This window comes from Poecilia mexicana, unplaced genomic scaffold, assembly GCF_051168715.1.
Source record: "Poecilia mexicana isolate PSO_F unplaced genomic scaffold, ASM5116871v1 scaffold_17, whole genome shotgun sequence".
In the NCBI taxonomy this organism is placed as follows: Eukaryota; Metazoa; Chordata; class Actinopteri; order Cyprinodontiformes; family Poeciliidae; genus Poecilia; species Poecilia mexicana.
This window is the reverse complement of record NW_028263386.1, coordinates 869,701-888,185: the sequence shown is the minus strand read 5'-3', so window position 1 is coordinate 888,185 and position 18,485 is coordinate 869,701. Positions and strand designations below refer to the sequence as shown.

The following is an 18,485-nucleotide window of genomic DNA, read 5'->3' as shown; positions in this document are numbered from 1 at the left end:
ACTGATCGATCAATCGATCAATCGATCGATTGATCGATTGATCGATTGATCAGGAAAACGACTTTGGACCAGAAATGAGTCCAGATGGTTTCAGACCTTCATCATTTAGTCGATTTATTTTATTTTATCTCAAGAGGCCAGGAAACGAGTCCAGGTGATTGAACCGGGTCCAGGTCCAGGTCTGGGTCTGGGTTTTGGTCCAGATCCGGGTTTTGGTCCAGGTCCGGTCCGGCCGTCTTCCCTGGACGATGGGAATCCCAGCTGGTTTCTCCTGACTGGGTCGACGATGTGACCAGAACCTGAGGATGTCCTGTGACCTCTGACCTTTCCTGGGGACGTTTGATCCAAACAGAAATGACATGAACGTTTTTCCCGTTCAGCACCAGAACCGCCTTCATTTCTTCGGATCGGATTATTTCTGGAGCATAAATACAGAAATGCTGACCGGAGAAACGAGGAGCATCAAAATGTTTCCCAGAACTTCCGGGTCGAAACCAGAACCGCCTCAGACTGAGACCAGTAGCGGGTCAGATCCGGACCGAGTGTCATGAAAAGGTGTGGTTGGTGGTGAGAATAATCGCTGAGACCCAGGTAGATGGTGAAAAATGATGAGTTTAATGATGAAGCTCAGAGCAGTCCAAGAACAGGCAGCACGGCGGAGAAACTAGCACACAGCTAAACACCGGTAGCAACTGACACAAGACTGAACTAGGAGCTAGCTAACCGGGACTTCACAGTTCCACCGGAGAGCTCACACGACTTGACAGCAATTGACAAACTTGGGCATACGACGAGGATCCGACAAGGAACACAGACAACAGGTGGGTTTAAATACACACGGGGTAATTAAGGGAATGAGACACACCTGGGGAGCAATCAACGGGGAGGACAGGACAGAGACTCACAGGGAAACAGGACTGAACACAGAAAACTCAAAAATAAACACACAAAAACACGGATCCTGACACCGAGTCTCTACAGACACGCTGTGAGCTCTCACTCTGAACCTCTGGGCCCGATCCGCCTCCTGCCGGTACCGACCCGTTTTCCCACGTGGCTCCGGCCAGAAACCCGACAGCTGTGAATTCCTTCCTGCTGCGTTTAAATCAGAGCAAAAGATAAAAGTTTGTTTGATTTTGGTTCCATCACAACAGAACTGCAGAACTTCCTGTCAGAACCTTAAAGAAGATCCAGAACCTTGAAGTCGGTCCAGAACCTTGAAGTGGGTCCAGAACCTTGAAGTGGGTCCAGAACCTTGAAGTGGGTCCAGAACCTTGAAGTGGGTCCAGAACCTTGTAGAACTGCCTGCTGTGTCCTAAGGGGAAAATTACAACCTAAAATTCTGTGTAGTTTTTAAAACCTGATGGAAAATTTCATGTTAATTAAAGAAAAATGATTTTATCGAACTTTCTCATTTAGACCCACGTCTTTAGTTTAATACATAAAATCATGTTTGAAAAACCGTTTTTGTATTTTTTCTGGTTGTTTTTGGAGATTTGTTTGTTTTTTGTTGAACTGAATAAAGTCTGAGGCTGTAAATACTTTAAATACTTTAAATACTTTAAATACTTTAAATACCTTAAGTACTCTTCATCAGATATTATGCAGTAAAACAGTTTAACGTCAGTAAAACAGTTTAACGTCAGTAAATCGGTTCCGACCCAAACATGTTGTCCTGATTCTCTCGCTGCTTTAACCTCAGATAAAATTCAAGGTTTCTGTATTTCTAGTCTCAATATGGTGATCAGAGACTGGAGCCGTTTTCCTGCAGGAGTCCAGAAACCCTTCACGGTGGTTCTGATAAAAACGGGTTTCATTTCATTTCCAGCCTCAGACCTTTATCTCCTTAGCATCTTGACCCGCCGCCTGCAGACGGAGCTTGTTGCATTTTTGCTGCATGCTTGAACAGGAGAGGGGCGTTTGGGGGATTGTTCAGCTGGTTGCAGTTCACACTTCTAGCTTTCAGATAAACTCTGTAGAAACCGTCTGTTCCTTCCCGCTGCGGCTCTGAAGCTGCAGCCTGCCTGTTTGCTCTAACTGTCCGCGTCGTCTCCGTTTAGGACTGGGTGACGGCCACAGACATCAGAGTGACCCTGAACAGGCTCAACACGTTCGGAGACGAAGTTTTCAACGACCCCAAGGTCCTCAAGTCCTACTACTACGCCATCTCTGACTTCGCCGTGGGAGGAAGGTAAACACGAGTTAAACATTCACCTGCCGGCCGGGTTTCCGCCTCCTCAGGCAAAAGAGCCTCCAGTGAATGGAGAAGTGGGCTCAGGTGGATTTACGGTCCTGATCCGGCCTGTGTGGCCCGCTGCCCTGACTCAGGGGGGCAGAGCGGGTTGGACCCAGAGCCTCTGCAGCCAGAATCTGTTTGAAATGCAGAGCAGATTTCCATTACACACCCAGCATTCCTGACATTCCTGGCTGGCAGGGCCGGATTACAGGGGCGGATCGCTGCCCTGACGGACCAGAGGCCCGCAGAGCGCCGCAGGCTGCGCTCACCGAGGCGTGGTGCTGAGCGGGCCGGGCCGGGTCACCTGGTTGGACTTTAACCAGATCCATGGACTCATCCTGCAGTCCTGCTGCCTCCATTCACACAGAAACAGATTATTAAGGTTCTCTGCTTTAATGTAACATTTACTGGATGAAGATGATTTAAAACCAACAAACTACTTTAAATCTGTCTTGGCTCTGCTTTGGTTTTGTAAATTAGATTTTGATACTCATCTGTAGTTTATGACTCAGCAGCAGAAATTAAATAAATGCACATTTAATGACATCATTTTTAACCTCATTAAAAAGTGACTTTGTAAATGTAATCAAATAAATGTAGTTAAATCTCAAAGTCTGTCTTCAGTCTGCAGCTGAGCTGCTACATGTTTATGTCGCCTAAAGTTAAAATCATGTCTAATTTCTAACATTAGTTGCTAATTTTGACTTTTATTGATGCTTTAAATGCCAGAGGTGGATCAGAGCTAAGCTAAGTAGGTTCATGCTAACAGCCGTGTTGTAAAGAAAAGTCACAACTAAAAACCAACTCATTTAGCTGAAAAGTAGCTTTTGACCTAAACTAACAAGTTAAAACTAACTGGAGCTAAAAATATCAGTCATTTATATACAGGTTAATTTTTCAAACTGATTTAACTGTTTAAATTTATCACTTGTGATATGAAAGGAAATGATCTCAGGATAACAGCTCCACTAAATCCAATGATTGCTCAGCATTAACTGTGCTAACAGCGTTAGCTTAGCATGATGATCAGGGACTCTGTAGTTTCACAAAGATTTAATGTTTCAAGGATCTCGTTGGTCTTCTCAAATTATTTTCACCCAGCTGACTGGCAGTGTGCAGCATCATGTTGGGGAGGGGCAGAGTTGTTTTCTCAGGTGTGTGAAGCATAAAAACGATGTGATGAAGAATCGTTTCAGCTGAAGCTTCTCTTGGATTCAGGAAGCAGATCCAGTCTGACCTTTATCAGAAACATGTTGGAGGTTTGGGTCAAATATGAAGAAGATTTTAGAAAAGATCCGTACAATGGCTGCTGAGGAAACCTTTTAATGGATGGATGGATGGACGGACGGATGGATGGATGATGGATGCATGGACGGATGGATGAATGAAGAGATGAACAGATGGATGAATGAAGAGATGGATGGAGTTTTTCCTCTCCTGGTTTGTTTGTATGTCTTGTGATTATTGATCCGTTCTGATCAGGAATCTTCTGCCTGTCTGTTGCTGCATCGTTTCTCTGACCGTCTCAGCAGTGAAACGTGGAGCTCAGGTTTGTGGCTTCTGTCTCTCTGAAGCTCTCGGTTCGTTGTGCTGTCAGACTTTCCACGGCTCTGTGCCAGGAAACCCCTGAGACAATCGGTGAAGGTGGAGGCTGAACAAGCGCCGTCCTGTTGGAGCCAAACCTTCAATCACCGAGCGGAACAGACTTCAGTCTGATGACAGATTTCACACCAACAGGCTGCATTCAGACGAGGCGTCTGATGATGAAATGCTGTTCCTTTGAGTGGTGTGTCATCCAGCTGTAACAGGTGTGTGTGTGTGTGTGTGTGTGTCGTCAGGTGCAAGTGTAACGGCCATGCCAGCGAGTGTGTGAAGGACAGCGGGGGCCGGCTGGTCTGCGACTGCAAACACAACACGGAGGGCGTCGACTGCGGCGTGTGCAAAGCTTTCTACAACGACCGGCCGTGGATGAGGGCGACGGCCGACAGCGCCAACGAGTGTCTGCGTGAGTCACCGGTTACCGGCTGAAACCGGCCAGGGAGCGGACAGCTGTGCTGGACGCTGGCCAGGCCTCTGGGGGATTGTGGGAGTTGTAGTTCCTGTTTAATGCATGACTAAGCGGTGCTCAGTCTCCCACACTGCAGGAAACATGAGAGTCAGGGAAACTTTTCCAAATCCAGATTTCACCATTCGCTACGGTGACGAACTCAGGCCGTTTAGTTTCTAACTAAGATCCAGAATTATACAGAAAATGTAGAAGTAAAACAGAAGAATGACGAGTTTTGACTGAAACAACAACAAGCTGGTTTTAATGTGAAGACATGAGAATGGAGACTTAACAAACCTGCACCCTGCCCAGGGATGTAAAAGCTCTGTGTCTTTACTTGACCTCAGTCAGGACGACCAGTGGCAGCGCTGCCATCATTTCTGCTCCAGTTCTGACCAGCATTATGACGCTGACGATGCCTGCTAAGGTTTTGTCTCTTTTTTCTTCACCCACATTAAAAATTCCTGTTAAAACTGATTTTTAACAGGAAACACCTGGTCCACAGTGAAGCAACATGAAGACAGACTGTCGTCTCTGTTTCAGGGTTTCTGACTGAGTTTTAACTGTCTCGCTTTTTAAACCCTTTCCAACCAGTGTTTTCAGGGAATGTTGCTGTTTCTGTGTTTCAGCCTGCGACTGCAACAGGAAGAGCTCAGACTGCTACTTCGACGCCGAGCTGTACCGGGCCACGGGTCACGGAGGTCACTGCAGGAACTGCGCCGACAACACCGACGGGCCCAACTGTGAGCGCTGCCTCGACAACTACCACAGAGACCAGAGCGGCAACCGCTGCCTGCCCTGCAGCTGCAACTCCATCGGTGGGTCCCGGCAGCAGAATTCACCCTTTCATCCTGGGAGTGAAACATGAATTATGGGCGCATGAATCTGCTACGCTCATATCTGACAGGTTCATTTCTGCATTGATGCAAAGTCTGAGAAACAGATACTGTCGTATCAACTCTGCACTATAAATTCACACAAAACGGCTGAGACAGCAAATAAATATAAAACCAAACGGTGAAACATGAAGATCATAAACTTGATTTAAAACCTGAACTGAGGGTTTCCTGTGTTTCTGCCCCCTGCTGGTCATTTTCCTTCTGTTTCTGAATGTTTCCCATTTCTCTGGAGTTTTATCATCTTTATCTGGATCTTCTTTATATCCATGTCAGGTTTAAAATGTTTATGGTTGATTATAAGATGATGTTTTGTCCCTTTCTGGCATATTTTACATCTTTACTTGTTTCTTTGATATTTTCATGGCTGTGTGGGAACAGCTCTGTGTTTGCATCACTTTTAGCTCTTGTGCATGTTTTGTATTTCTTCTAGGTGTTGAGAATGTCTCTGTGTTTGTGCTCAGTTTGTTGGATCCTTCCTCAGAGAAAGTTCCTGTAAACCTCGTGTCCTCAGGTGGAACGAGGTTTTCCTGCTCTGTTCCAGCCTCTCTGCGTATTTCATTGACGCTAACTCTCTTTGGGAGGTCAAAGGTTACCGGGCTGACGGCAGACGTTTGTTTGTTTGCAGGTTCTGAGTCTCCTCAGTGCAACACCAGAGGCGTGTGCGCCTGCAAACCCGGAGTAACCGGGGAGAAGTGCGACCGCTGCCAGCCGGGGTTCCACAGCCTGACCGAGGCCGGCTGCAGGTACGCCGCCGCCCCGCCGCCCCGCCGCCGCCCCGCCGCCCCGCCTCACGTCACCTGGACACAAACTGCCTTAAACATGACAGAGTGGGAAACTGCTCAGTTAGTTTCTGAAAAGCAGGAATCTGATCTGAGCGCCACCTGCTGGCCACATCGCTGAGTTTGGGGTCGTTTTGTGAGCTTTGTGGGTGAATTTAACCCTGTGCTTGTCTGCCAGGCCTTGCACCTGCTCGCCGTCAGGCAGCACCCAGGAGTGTGACGTCAACACGGGTCAGTGCCGCTGTAAAGACAACGTGGAGGGCTTCAGCTGCGACAGGTAAGGAACTCACTCAGGTTCCGGTTCCTCGTTAAGACACTCTTTATACCGACCCGTCTGTCCCTCCAGATGTAAACCAGGTTACTTCAACTTGGACCCCAACAACCCCCAGGGCTGCACGGCCTGTTTCTGCTTCCAGCACTCGTCTGTGTGCGACAGCGCCGAAGGCTACAGCGTCCACACCATCAGCTCCACCTTCGACAGAGGTGAACTCCGCCTGCAGCCCAAACTCTGGGCATGCTCCCCCTCTAGTTTCTGACTTCCTGTTCCTGTTGCAGGTACAGAGGAGTGGAGCGGCCAGACGCGGGACGGATCCACCGTCTCTGTCCAGTGGTCCCCCACCGGACAGGAAGTGTCCTTGATGTCTGAAGACTACCAGCCGCTGTACCTGGTGGCCCCAGGTACCGAACCTGAGCCGTTCCGGACCCTCCGGTTCCCCTCAGAGACTCACCGCTGGTGTTTTCTGCTCCACAGAGAAGTTCTTGAGGAATCAGATGCTGAGTTATGGACAAAACCTGAGCATGACCTTCCGAGTGGAGCGGCGGGATGCTCGGCTGTCGGCCGAGGATCTGATCCTGGAGGGGGCCGGCATGAGGCTGGCCGTCCCGCTCATCGCCCAGGGCAACGCCTACCCCAACGAGAACATGCAGACCTTTGTGTTCAGGTGGGATGAGGCATTCCTGATCAGAGAAGATTCCTCAGCTCTCTGTTGGTCCTGAATAAATCAAACCGTTCTGGTTCTGGTTCTGGTTCAGGCTCCACGAACAGCCAGGCTACCCCTGGAGACCCACCATCAGTGACTCAGACTTCCAGAAACTTCTCCACAACCTGACGGCCATCAAGATCCGGAGCACCTACAGCGAGCGGAGTAGGCATCTCCTGACACCTCCACCACCTTCCCTCCTCCAGACACATAAACCTGGGTCTGTCTGCAGGTGCTGGTTACCTGGACAACGTCTCCCTGGTGACGGCGAGGCGGGGCCCAGGAGTGCCGGCCCGCTGGGTGGAGCAGTGCACCTGTCCGCCGGGTTACCAGGGTCAGCACTGTGAGCAGTGCACCCTGGGATACCGCCGCGCCCAGCGGGAGCTCGGACCCTTCAGCTCCTGTGAAGTCTGCAACTGCCATGGACACAGCGACGCCTGCAACCCTGATACTGGTAAGACTGGGAACACTGGGAGTCCTGGGTCTATTGACTGCAGTGACGCCTCCCACCCTGACACTGGGAACACTGGGAGAAGACGGCTTGATGGTCACAGTGACTTTGGTCGTTTTCAGGGTTTAGACAGAACCGTGGGCTCGTTCCTAACTGGTTCCTTGAGGTTCTGACTGGACCCATCCTGGGTTCTGCTTTGCTTCTCTAACTAGTTTCCAGTGGCTCCAGTTTAAGACTGGTTTGTTACTGGTTAATTAGATTTTTTTTGTTTCTTCCTCGGCCCAGACTTTGTGATGGTTCTGGTTGGTCAGTCTCGTGTGGTTCTGGTTCTGGTTCTGGAATGTTGACCTTTCTGTAGATAAAGTGTTTTATTCCCAGTTCTTTCGGTGGTCATCTGTCGGTCAGCAGGTGAAAACGTCTCCTGTCTCTGTCTCCTGTCCAGGAGCCTGTCTCTGCCAGGACAACACCGCCGGGCTGAGCTGCGAGCGCTGCCAGGACGGTTTCTATGGCGACGCCACGCAGGGCACGGCGGACGACTGCCGGCCGTGCCCCTGCCCCAGCGGAGCCACCTGCGCTGTCGTCCCCAAAACCAGAGAAGTGGTTTGCACCAACTGTCCTGCTGGAACCACAGGTACCACAGAGGCCTGGACCAGAGATTATCTGAAAATATACAAACTAAGCTTTGACATGTTTTTGAAACATTAAGATCAGTAGAAGTAGACATCAACATGCAACACCTCACCTGTGTGCAGGAAAGCGCTGTGAGCTCTGCGACGACGGGTTCTTTGGGGACCCTCTGGGTCAGAACGGGCCGGCCCGGCCCTGCCGCTCCTGCCAGTGCAGCAGTAACATCGACCCCAACGCCGTCGGCAACTGCAACCGCGAGACGGGAGAATGCCTCAAGTGCATCTACAACACCGACGGCTTCTTCTGCGACCGCTGCAAGGCGGGCTTCTTCGGAGACCCGCATGCCTCCAACCCTGCTGAGAAGTGTGCAGGTGAGCCTCCGTTCACATCGACCCATGGAAGACCAGAACCGGGTTTTATTCACGGCTACTGACCGACACTAACCTGCAGTGTTCTCGTGTTTTACTGCCCATCCAGCGTCTGACGGGCTGCAGCCTCAGTTCTTTACACAGTTTAGAGAAAACCAGTTTGGACTCGTCTTGGTTCACAGAATCGAGCTTTTCATTGGAAATTCAGCTCTTGGTGTTTCCTGTCGGTGTTTTTCTTCAGCCTGCTCCTGCTCTCCGCTGGGCACCGTGGATCAGCAGACCAGCTGTTCTCCGGTCACCGGTCAGTGTCAGTGTCTGCCTAACGTGGACGAACGCGACTGCAGCGCCTGCCAGCTGGGATTCTTCAACCTGCAGAGCGGCAGTGGCTGCGAGGAGTGAGTTCCCCTCCACGTTTCAGACCTTCACTGTTCATTCATCCTTCACCGTGGAGCCGTTACGTAAAGTCATTTCATGTCGTTGATCGTGGCTAAACTCATCAGGGTTTGTCTGCACCTGTCCACAGGTGTGACTGCAACCCAATCGGCTCCACCAGTGGCGACTGTGACATTGACTCAGGACAATGCGAGTGCCAACCCGGCGTCGCCGGCCAGCACTGTGACCGCTGTGAGGTCAACTTTTTCGGCTTCAGCTCATCTGGCTGCAAACGTGAGGACAAAGCCAAACAAGTTACTTTCACTTGTGACTTACTTTGACCTTACCGTTGGGTTTGCAGCATAAATACGACACAAAAACCCTGCAGCATTCGTTCCAAGGGACAGATCCAAGGAGAAAGGAGATTAAATATTTATCATAGTTTTAGTTATTCTAGAGCTGCAGATCAGTAAAGGCGTGAAATATGAATAAACTTTCTGTTTCCTGCTCAGCGTGTGACTGCGACCCTGAAGGTTCTCTGTCCGGTCAGTGTAAGGAAGACGGCCGGTGCGAGTGTCGACCCGGCTTCGTTGGAGCTCGATGTGATATGTGTGAGGAGAATTATTTCTACAACCGGTCAGTGCCAGGCTGCCAGCAGTGTCCGTCCTGCTACGGTCTGGTCCGAGACAAGGTGAGGAGTCGTTGATCAGAGCTTCGCTCCTTCACATGACCTTTCCAAACTGAAATGGTTTCTAAAATGGTGTCCAGGTGAACCAGCAGAGACAGAAGCTCCAAGAACTCCAGACTCTGATAGATAACCTCGGCTCCGGCCAGGACACGGTCAGTGATAAGGCCTTTGAGGATCGATTGAAGGAGGCAGAGAAGGTCATCATGGAGCTGCTGGAAGAGGCTCAGAATAGCAAAGGTAAAACTGCCACACAGAACAATGTGAGGACCAGAAGATGTTTTATTAAACAGCATCAAGGTGCGCTAATGTACCGCCTGGGTCCTTGCAGATGCAGACCGAGGTCTGCTGGACCGTCTGAACGTCCTGAACATCACCCTGACCACCCAGTGGAACCGACTGCAGAGCATCCGCAACACGGTGGACGACACCAGCGCTCAGGCTGACCGCGCGCGGGACAGAGTCCAAGACGCCGAGAGACTGATCGACCGAGCTCGGCAGGAACTGGCCAAGGCCAAGGATGCCATCAGCAAAGTGGTAAGTGAAGTCAGCGTTGTCCTGATATGTAATGGACTGATCAGTGGCAGGTAACTGAGCCGATGTGATTCACAGGACGTCAAACCTACTGATGGCTCTGGAGAACCCAACAACATGACGCTGCTGGCTGAGGAGGCTCGGCGCCTCGCCGACAAGTAAGACTTCATACCTGCAGCTCTGACTGGCGAACCTGAAAGACTCACCAAGAACTCATCCAAAACCCGAAGATGAACTGGATTCATCCATGACAGTTCAAAGAATCTTTTGAAGTCATCTTGACAAAAATGTGTTGAAATGTTTCCTACAGGCACAAGATGGACGCTGACCAGATCGAAAAGATCGCTAAAGATGCCAACGACACGTCAACCAAAGCATACAACCTGCTGCTGAAGACCATCGACGGCGAGAGCAAGATGGCTGATGAGATTGACAAGCTCAACAAGATGTAGGTCACATTTCAGTTTGTGTGGATGAAAACGGTTTTAAAGGGACAGACGACCGTGTCCTGCTGGCAGTGTTGTGGCTTTTTGTTCATTTGGTTTAGTACTTTTGAATCTCTGATTTGTCTCTCTAGCTGTTTCATGCAACGTCTTTGCTTGTAAAATGTTTTCTATTTGTGTTTATTTTGTGCTTTTTATTGCAGTTTGTGTCTTTTAATTGACGTTTGGTGTCCTTGTGTGTAAAGCCTGTTTGAAGTTTTGGACTTCGAGGCTCTGAGTTTCCAACAGATTTAGAACTCCCTGAGTTTCTGACTTCTCCTCCCCCCTTTCAGGTACAACGAGGCGAAGGACCGGGCCAAGGATCTGGAGCAACAGGCCAACAAGGTGCAGGCGGAGGCAGAGGACGCCGGGAACAAAGCTCTGAAGCTGTTTGCCAACCTGACCAGCCTCCCGCCGTTTGACACCAAGACACTGGAGGTAAATGTTAGCAAGGTAAAACAGACATGCGTTGCTCAAGGAATCAAACTTATTAATGATGCGCCTGTTCTCAGGATGATGCCAAAAAGATTAAGAAGGAGGCGTCTGATCTGGACAACCTGATTGACAAGACGGAACGGGAGTACAACGAGCTGCGAGACGACCTGAAGCCCAAAGAGCTGGAGGTCCGGAAGCTGCTGGAGAAAGGGAAGAGTGAGCAGCAGGTGAGTTCAGGTTATGACAGAGTCTCCTCTGGCTGAGCCACTGAACACCAGCCATTCAACCTGCTTCTGTTCCACAGACTGCGGATCAGCTGTTGGCCCGAGCCGATGCCGCTAAAGCTCTGGCCGAGGAGGCGGCGAAGAAAGGCCAGTCAACTTTCAGAGAAGCAGAGAGCATCCTGGAGGACCTCCGAGGTAAATGGCCCCGTTTCCAGTCGCAGCACCGAGATCCAAACCTGGTGTTCACCTGAAATGCTCTTGGAGATGAAACCAGTGACAGGCTGAGGCTGCTTCATGCAAACTGTTGCAATGCTGTGAAAAATCTTTCTGTTTACTGGACAAAATAATCACCATTTTCACAAGAAGATTTTGGGGATTCTTTATGTGTTCTCAATCTGTGCATTAAAAAATCTTAATCGATGCAGAGTCTAAATAAAACAAGTTTGAAAGGATGTTGATGCACTGTTGCAGGAAGTTAAATGTGGAGACAACGTTGCTTTAGTTTTCCACTTATTGTAAATGTTTTCCTTCTAAATCATTTTAATCTGAGGGTTATTTCCAAACTTGTTCCAGACTTTGACAGGAGGGTCAACGACAACAAGACAGCAGCAGAGGAAGCCATGAAGAAGATCCCTATCATCAATGCCACCATAATGGCCGCCAACGAGAAGACCCGGCAGGCGAAGGAGGCGCTTGGTAATGCTGCCAGTGATGCTGGGGAAGCCAAGAGGAAGGCCGAAGAGGCTGAGAAGATTGCAGGCAACGTTCAGAAGGTAACGAGGCGCCCCCTGCTGGTTGATGAGTGGTCTGATCCTCTTCATCCGCTCACCGTCTCCTCACATCGTGTCCTGGCAGGGCTCGGCTAGGACTAAAGAGGAAGCAGAGAAGGCGCTGCAGGACACAAACAAGCTGGACAAAGATGTTGATGACATGATGGATCAGCTGAGCGCCGCGGAGGAGGAGCTGAAGAAGAAGAAGGCTGAGGCTGACAGCGACATGATGATGGCTTCCATGGTACGAACTGACCCTCTGCTCTATGAGGAAGTTTCAAACTGTTTAACAAAAGCATTGCTGATAGTCGGTGGGATTGATCTGTCCTGCAGGCATCGGATAACGCCAAACAGGCTGAGGACAACGCTCGCAAGGCCAAGAGTACGGTGAAGACGGTCCTGAAGATCATCACAGATCTAATGGATCAGCTGGGTAGGTCCAGAACTCGTCTCTCGGTGTCGACATTAGCTGTGACTCAAACTAACTGTCACGCGTTTCTGCAGGAAACATTGATAAAGTGGATCTTAGCAAACTGAACCAGATTGATGAGTCTCTGAAGCGTGCCAAGGACAAGATGGCCGGCAGCGAGCTGGACAAGAAGCTGAGGGAGCTGAATGATGTGGCGAGCACACAGAAGCAGATGATCGACGACTATGACCGGCAGATCCGAGAGATCCGCAGCGACATCAACAACCTGAACGACATCAAGGCGGCGTTACCCGAAGGCTGCTTCAACACGCCGTCACTGGAGCAGCCTTAACCCGCCCACATCGTCCATCCGCCCTGTTTCCTCCCACGCTCACATCTAACACTCCGGCAAGCGTGCCGACTTTTACCAAAACAGTTCTGTCTTTGCCAACATTTCAGCCGCGCCCAGTAGAGAGGCAGTTGCTGGTGACGTCGGTGTCGTTACAGTGACCTCCGCGGTGCAGGGCGCTGGGCAGCGAGGTGGACGAACCTCGGAGAGACAACCAGAACCATAAACCCAATGTGACTGCAGCCCATTGGCGCCTCGCCATATTTTTGTCTTTAACATTTCAGAACACGTGAAGGAATTCTCAGATCCTCCTCCCGAAGCTACGCTCTCGATACAGACAGCAGGGAAAATATTTCTAATCCTCTCTTCTGCAGTATTCACACCTCCAGCAGGTGGCAGTGTTTTGTAAAGTCACATAAACTGCTGTGCGGGAAGCTGCCAAAGTCCCAGACAGATAAAACCAAACCCAAACTCCTCATTTACAATTTCCCACATTTAAGCCTTGCAGAAGCTGTGGATTCTTTGGGAAGTAGAAATGGCCGTTTTCCGTCACAGACAGAAACAAAATGTCCCACAAGCAGCTTCAGTGGTTCAGGCCCCAAATCTGTTTATTGACCACAATAAGTAAAAGTTAATGTTTGTTTTCATAGTGAAACATTTCAAAGGTTGGCTCTAGATAAGCAGCAATACCTAAAATTAAAGCCATGGTCTGGTTTGCATCACTTTGGACTAACTTATCCTGCCAGACCTTTTAATCAAAGCCATCTTAGCAGCAGGTCTCCAGGTTTTGTGAAGGTCTTACAGAGTTTCTTGTTTGGCTTTTGCTCATTTTTAAGTGTAGTAACGTTTTACTGATTCCAGCTGCTGATTTTCTAAAAGTAATATTTAAATATCACTTTTATTTGTCACAACAATTAGCAATGAAACATTTGTATTAGTTTGGAGAGGTTAATGCTGGCAAGCTAGGTTTTCATGTTAGCTTGTCAAACAGCTGGTTATCATGTTAGGGTGAACTCTACGGGTTTTTTTTTGACAATGCTAGTGTTAAATTTAAATGTAACTTACATTTCTTCAGTGCTATCAAAGGAGGAGATTAGCTTCACTTTGTAGCATCATTTTTTCACAATTAATCAAAACTAACATGCTAACCTATCTATAGCAAAGAGACATCTCTGCTTTTGAACAGCTTGCTAGTTAACTTTGTTAGCCTTAGCATGCTAGCTTAGCTAACTTTTGTCAGCTCAGGTTGAACAGCGTAACTTCGGACTCTGAAAGCCTGTTTGGTTCTGTGTATTTATTAGCATCATGGATGCAGCCCAGGTTGGACAGACGGTTTCCAGCTAGCTGCTAGCATGTTCCAGGACAGTCTGGAGAAAGTCCTGGACCTCAGAAAGCCTGGGCTGCTCTTCCTCAGTAGGAGGAAGATGAGAACCTGTGGGGTGAATCAGGAGTTCTGTCTGTGGTGGAAACCTCTGAGAAGAGATGATTTGTACCAAACGATCTGACGCTTCCTGGTTACCAGATAAAATGTTTTGCTAATGTTGGAACGTGACGGATCCCCTGTTGGATTGTCTTTGTGTGTAAAATCCTGTTCCGACCCCTGAGTGACCCCTTCTGGACTTTGGCAGCTTCGGCTCATGGGTGCGTTCCCACTCTGCAGCACCTCACCTTTGTCTCCACATCCAAACACTATGCAACTTTGTACATTCTGCGTAGCGAGAGTTTTATCTGATACACTGGTGCTAATAATTATTACAAATGTTTTATTTTTGAGTGAATGTTTTTTATTATGAGTTAGAGCGAGGAGTTTATTATTATGCGTGTAAATAAGTGATTGGCTGATTTTACCCCATTATGTCTGATCACAATCAATCAACTGAAACCTCCAGGTGAAAATATATCCTCTATCATAACGTCTGTGTATGTTATTATTCTAATTGTTATTATTATTCTCTCTGCTTGCGTGTATACAGGGCTGAGAGCTGTTGCCTTTCACCATTACTGTTTGTGTTGATTCTTTGTGGGTTTTCAGGAGGTTTGAGCCCTTCGTCAGGCAGGACGAGTCCGTTCGCGCCTTAAAGGGCCGCTGTTGGTACTTCAGCAAAGTTTTTAAATTCACACAGATGGATCCTGGACCACCAGACCCCAGAATGTCCTCATGCCGACTGTTTCAGCGACTCGCCTGTGGTGCCTGCAGCCTGCGCATCTCCAGCTCTGTAATCAGTATTTTAAGTTATATGGGCTGTTTGTGGTGAGATCTGCTGTCGTTCTTCATGTTGGTGGCCATGTTGCTGCTGCTCAGCCTGCAGGATTTCTATGTTTCCATCTCTGTTTACGCCTGCCTGTAAACCCAAACCTAACATTTCAGTAATAAAAACCAACTACTACAGGACTTGCTTTGTGTCTGAGTCGACTTTCTTTCAGGTTTCACTCCTGTCATGTCAGTGGCTGTTCCTCCTGTGGACAAACAAGACAAACTGTTCAACTGACCAGCTGGACGTTTCAAAGCCAGATTTTAACGTATAGAAGTCTAGACATTCTGCAGACTAGATACGATCAGACGGAGGATGTGCTTTGGTGGAGCTCCTGGTTCTCCTCACTGACTGCATAGAGAAGCAACATCAGCAGAATATGTTCAGAACTTTTTCTGGATCTTCTCTGTTGAGCCTCAGACATGATGGGTATTTTTGCCCACAGAACAAGTTTTGAATCTTTGTCATATGAAAATGAAATTGGACATGGTTGATTTATTTTAGAACGATCCAGGAAGCAGAAGAGATCAGGTTATGTTTTTTATTATTGCTGTTATTATTTTTATTTGTTTTCGTCACGGGGTCCACGCTCCTTACCGGTAGGGGGCGGTAATGTTTTCCACCCCAAATAAAACTCAAGGAGAAGAAGAAGCATTTCCGCTTTAAAATTCATATCTTTCAAAAGACCAAAGGGCATTTTTAATTAATATATATACACAATAAAAACACCACAACTAAATTAGAAATCAGTTGTACACTAATGTGGGTCATAAATAAAATTTACATAAATTACGCTAAAAAGAAATGCGAGAAATCACATTACATTGCAACAGCGTCAGTTTAACAAAATTAACAATAATCAAAATGCCAAAGGGCATCTTTTATTATTATTATTAATATTTATTTGATCAAAAGGTCTTCCTATTGTGCCACTAAACCACGGAGCGTTGAAGCTCCGGCAGCAGCAGGAGGCCGAGCTCAGCAGTCTGTCTTACCGGGACATGAACTCACAACCAGCCGCAATGAACCGTCTGAATGTTTCTTTCTAAAAGTTACAGCAAATCTTTTTGTCCCGTGGAGCAAAGCGTGGAGGAAGATGAAGCAGGAGGAAGATGAGGAGACTGACCTGGCCGCAGTGAGGGCTATGCTAACCAACTAGCTAGGTAAGACACGACTCTGCACTTAATGCACTTATAAATGATGCATAAAGCATTTAAAAGTAACTCAGAAATATGATTATTATTATTTCTTTAGTATTTTGACATTTGAACGCCTAAACGTGCAGGTATCGCAGCATTTCTGTGTAGAGAACTGATTCCCCAGAAGAACCGGTTCAGAGTTCAGTTCACATTGATTGAAACTGAATTATTCATCTGAACGGTTCTTCCTCAGAGTTCAGAAGAACTGGAAACTTTTATGGAGTTTCACCACTTCAGCCGGACCCGAACTGATAGAATACTGCGGTACCAACAAGGACCAGCAGGGGGAGGCAGAGCGCTGCCTGCAGAGCACCAGTCAGGTTCCGAAGGAGTTGGACCTGCTCTGCCCGAACCCTGAGAGGTACAGAGCGTTGGTTCATACAGACTGGGTCAGAACCAGAGAAAGGATCAAAATAGACATCAAATCACAGAGAAAAAAGGTCCACACTAAGAAAACTACCTGAGAAAAGACATTCCTCAATCTGGACTAACTGTAGGAGCTGTTCTGAAAGAACGTGGACCAGAAACAGAACCATGACCCGACTCTTCCTGAGTGGTGAAGGACCCGCTGGGAGTCGGTAGGTGAACTGACGACCCTGGAGAGAACCAAGGAGAACATGCAGAACGCTGCGCCCGACAGGAAGCTCCGATCTCTGCTTCAGGTTTCAGAACGGCGCCGGACTGAGCAGTTCTGCTGGTTCTGACTGGTTCTGGATGCTTTCTGTTTTCAGACTGTAGTTATGATGCGTAACCGTGGCAACGTGGTATTGTTTTCACAACCGGGAGCAGCTGTTAGCATCTGAAAAGCTCTAGTAATTCCTGACCTTTGACCCCAGATCCCAGCAAAAGGAGGAAGTTAAAGCCATCTCTTCCATCCATCAGGGATCATGTCCCAGACTCCAATGTCTTTCTGGCCAGACAGAGATTTAGAGGAGCGGCAGAAGCAAAGGTGGTGGATTAGCAGAGCTGCCAGCAACTGATGTTACTGTGAAATCTTATCTCTGGATGTTGAGCTGTTAGCATGTCATAAAGCAACAGTCTTCAGTCAGAGGCCCCTTCACATGTCACTGAAACACTGACTGCTGGTGGAGATCCTTCTGCCCTCAGCACCATGATGACTGAAGATACTTGGATTATTTCAGTTATGAGAACATTTCAGTTTTTAGGATGAAGCATTTTTTAATCTGTGATGATAATGAATCCTTCCTTCAGAAGCTTCCCGGTTTAACTTCCCCATATTAGACTTCTTCATCTCCATTTACAACGTGACCTCTGACCCTGAAAAGTCTTCATGCTCCAGAACCAAAGAACCTTCTGGGTCCTTCCATATCTGATAAACTGGTTTAATCATCTGCTGCAGACTGTTTCAGGATCAGTTCAGCTCTGACTGCAGAGGATGAGTTGGATGAATAAATGAACGACAGAACTGAAAATAGAATCTGACAATTCACACTAATTTTGTTAAAACGCTAAAGATTTGGACCTTTAAGGTCACCTCATAGATAATAATAATAATAATAATAATAATAATAATAATAATAATAATAATAATAATAATAATAATAATAACAACAGTCGTATCTGGGTTGTCCCGTTTCGACCCTGACTCTCTGGTTCTGGTCGGCCTTCATCAGGAAACATGGCCTCAGGTCCTGGACTTCCTCCTCTTCCTCCCGGATCTCCCTGCGCGCTCCCGCGGGGGCTGGCACGTCGCGGCGCAGCCCCGCTGCCCTGCGCGCTCCCGTGGAGCGGCAGCAGCTCAGACCTGCAGCCCGCCGGAGACTCTCCGTCCTCCGCCTGGATCCCGGACTTCCCGCCGCTTTCTGCGCTCCGCCTGCCGGACTGTGGGGGGTAATTCAGCGGGAAGGACAGGGGAGGTTCCCGGCTTCCTGTTTCTGGAGCTTTGGTTGAAGTTTGGACCGTTTTTCCCAGAACTGGAGCCATGAGGCAGGACCGGGGGGCCAGCCGGAGCGCCGCCGGCGGCAGCGGGAGCAGCTAGCGGCCTGCAGGGAGCAGCGGGGCGGCCGGAGCCCCGGAGCCTCCATGCGGGATCACACTCTCACTTTATCCCACTTTCACACGCTCCTGCCGGCCATACGCGCCCCTCCGAAGCCTCTCCCCCCGGGACCGCAAGTTTCCTTGGCGGACATGGAGCCGGACTCGGTACCGGCAGACCTGGACTCCCTCCAGGGCGGACTGGGTCTCCTGGATCCGCTGGTGGACCGGATCCTGGGGGACTCCGTGTCCCAGCAGCAGGGATGGCTCCGGGTTTACGGTAAGCAGAACTCACCCAGGGGACGGGGGCCGGTACCGGGACACGGTCCGGTCCAGGAGGGTCAGAACCCGCAGCAGCTGGACTAAATGGAGGTTTGACCCTGAAACCGGTT

The 18,485-nt window shown here is 48.8% G+C and overlaps 2 protein-coding genes across 2 annotated transcripts in view; both read left to right on the top strand.

Annotated features, from left to right (window-relative positions):
• lamc1 (laminin, gamma 1) overlaps window positions 1–15,039 on the top strand; it is a 50,208-nt gene extending 35,169 nt beyond the window's left edge. Inside the window, exons 3-28 of the mRNA XM_088014891.1 lie at window positions 2,061–2,191; window positions 4,075–4,241; window positions 4,913–5,101; window positions 5,808–5,925; window positions 6,140–6,238; window positions 6,308–6,444; window positions 6,517–6,639; window positions 6,713–6,902; window positions 6,994–7,106; window positions 7,174–7,395; window positions 7,835–8,023; window positions 8,145–8,390; window positions 8,629–8,782; window positions 8,911–9,053; window positions 9,272–9,450; window positions 9,528–9,684; window positions 9,776–9,981; window positions 10,057–10,136; window positions 10,289–10,426; window positions 10,754–10,898; window positions 10,973–11,122; window positions 11,200–11,314; window positions 11,693–11,892; window positions 11,975–12,133; window positions 12,223–12,322; window positions 12,394–15,039. Coding sequence (XP_087871017.1) covers window positions 2,061–2,191; window positions 4,075–4,241; window positions 4,913–5,101; window positions 5,808–5,925; window positions 6,140–6,238; window positions 6,308–6,444; window positions 6,517–6,639; window positions 6,713–6,902; window positions 6,994–7,106; window positions 7,174–7,395; window positions 7,835–8,023; window positions 8,145–8,390; window positions 8,629–8,782; window positions 8,911–9,053; window positions 9,272–9,450; window positions 9,528–9,684; window positions 9,776–9,981; window positions 10,057–10,136; window positions 10,289–10,426; window positions 10,754–10,898; window positions 10,973–11,122; window positions 11,200–11,314; window positions 11,693–11,892; window positions 11,975–12,133; window positions 12,223–12,322; window positions 12,394–12,650 — 4,107 coding nt within the window. The 3' untranslated portion in view covers window positions 12,651–15,039. The remainder of the gene's footprint in view (window positions 1–2,060; window positions 2,192–4,074; window positions 4,242–4,912; window positions 5,102–5,807; window positions 5,926–6,139; window positions 6,239–6,307; window positions 6,445–6,516; window positions 6,640–6,712; window positions 6,903–6,993; window positions 7,107–7,173; window positions 7,396–7,834; window positions 8,024–8,144; window positions 8,391–8,628; window positions 8,783–8,910; window positions 9,054–9,271; window positions 9,451–9,527; window positions 9,685–9,775; window positions 9,982–10,056; window positions 10,137–10,288; window positions 10,427–10,753; window positions 10,899–10,972; window positions 11,123–11,199; window positions 11,315–11,692; window positions 11,893–11,974; window positions 12,134–12,222; window positions 12,323–12,393) is intronic.
• Window positions 15,040–17,857: 2,818 nt separating this feature from the next.
• rasal2 (RAS protein activator like 2) overlaps window positions 17,858–18,485 on the top strand; it is a 50,164-nt gene continuing 49,536 nt past the window's right edge. The window contains exon 1 of the mRNA XM_015004229.2: window positions 17,858–18,373. Within this exon, the coding sequence (XP_014859715.2) occupies window positions 18,142–18,373 (232 nt within the window). The 5' untranslated portion in view covers window positions 17,858–18,141. The remainder of the gene's footprint in view (window positions 18,374–18,485) is intronic.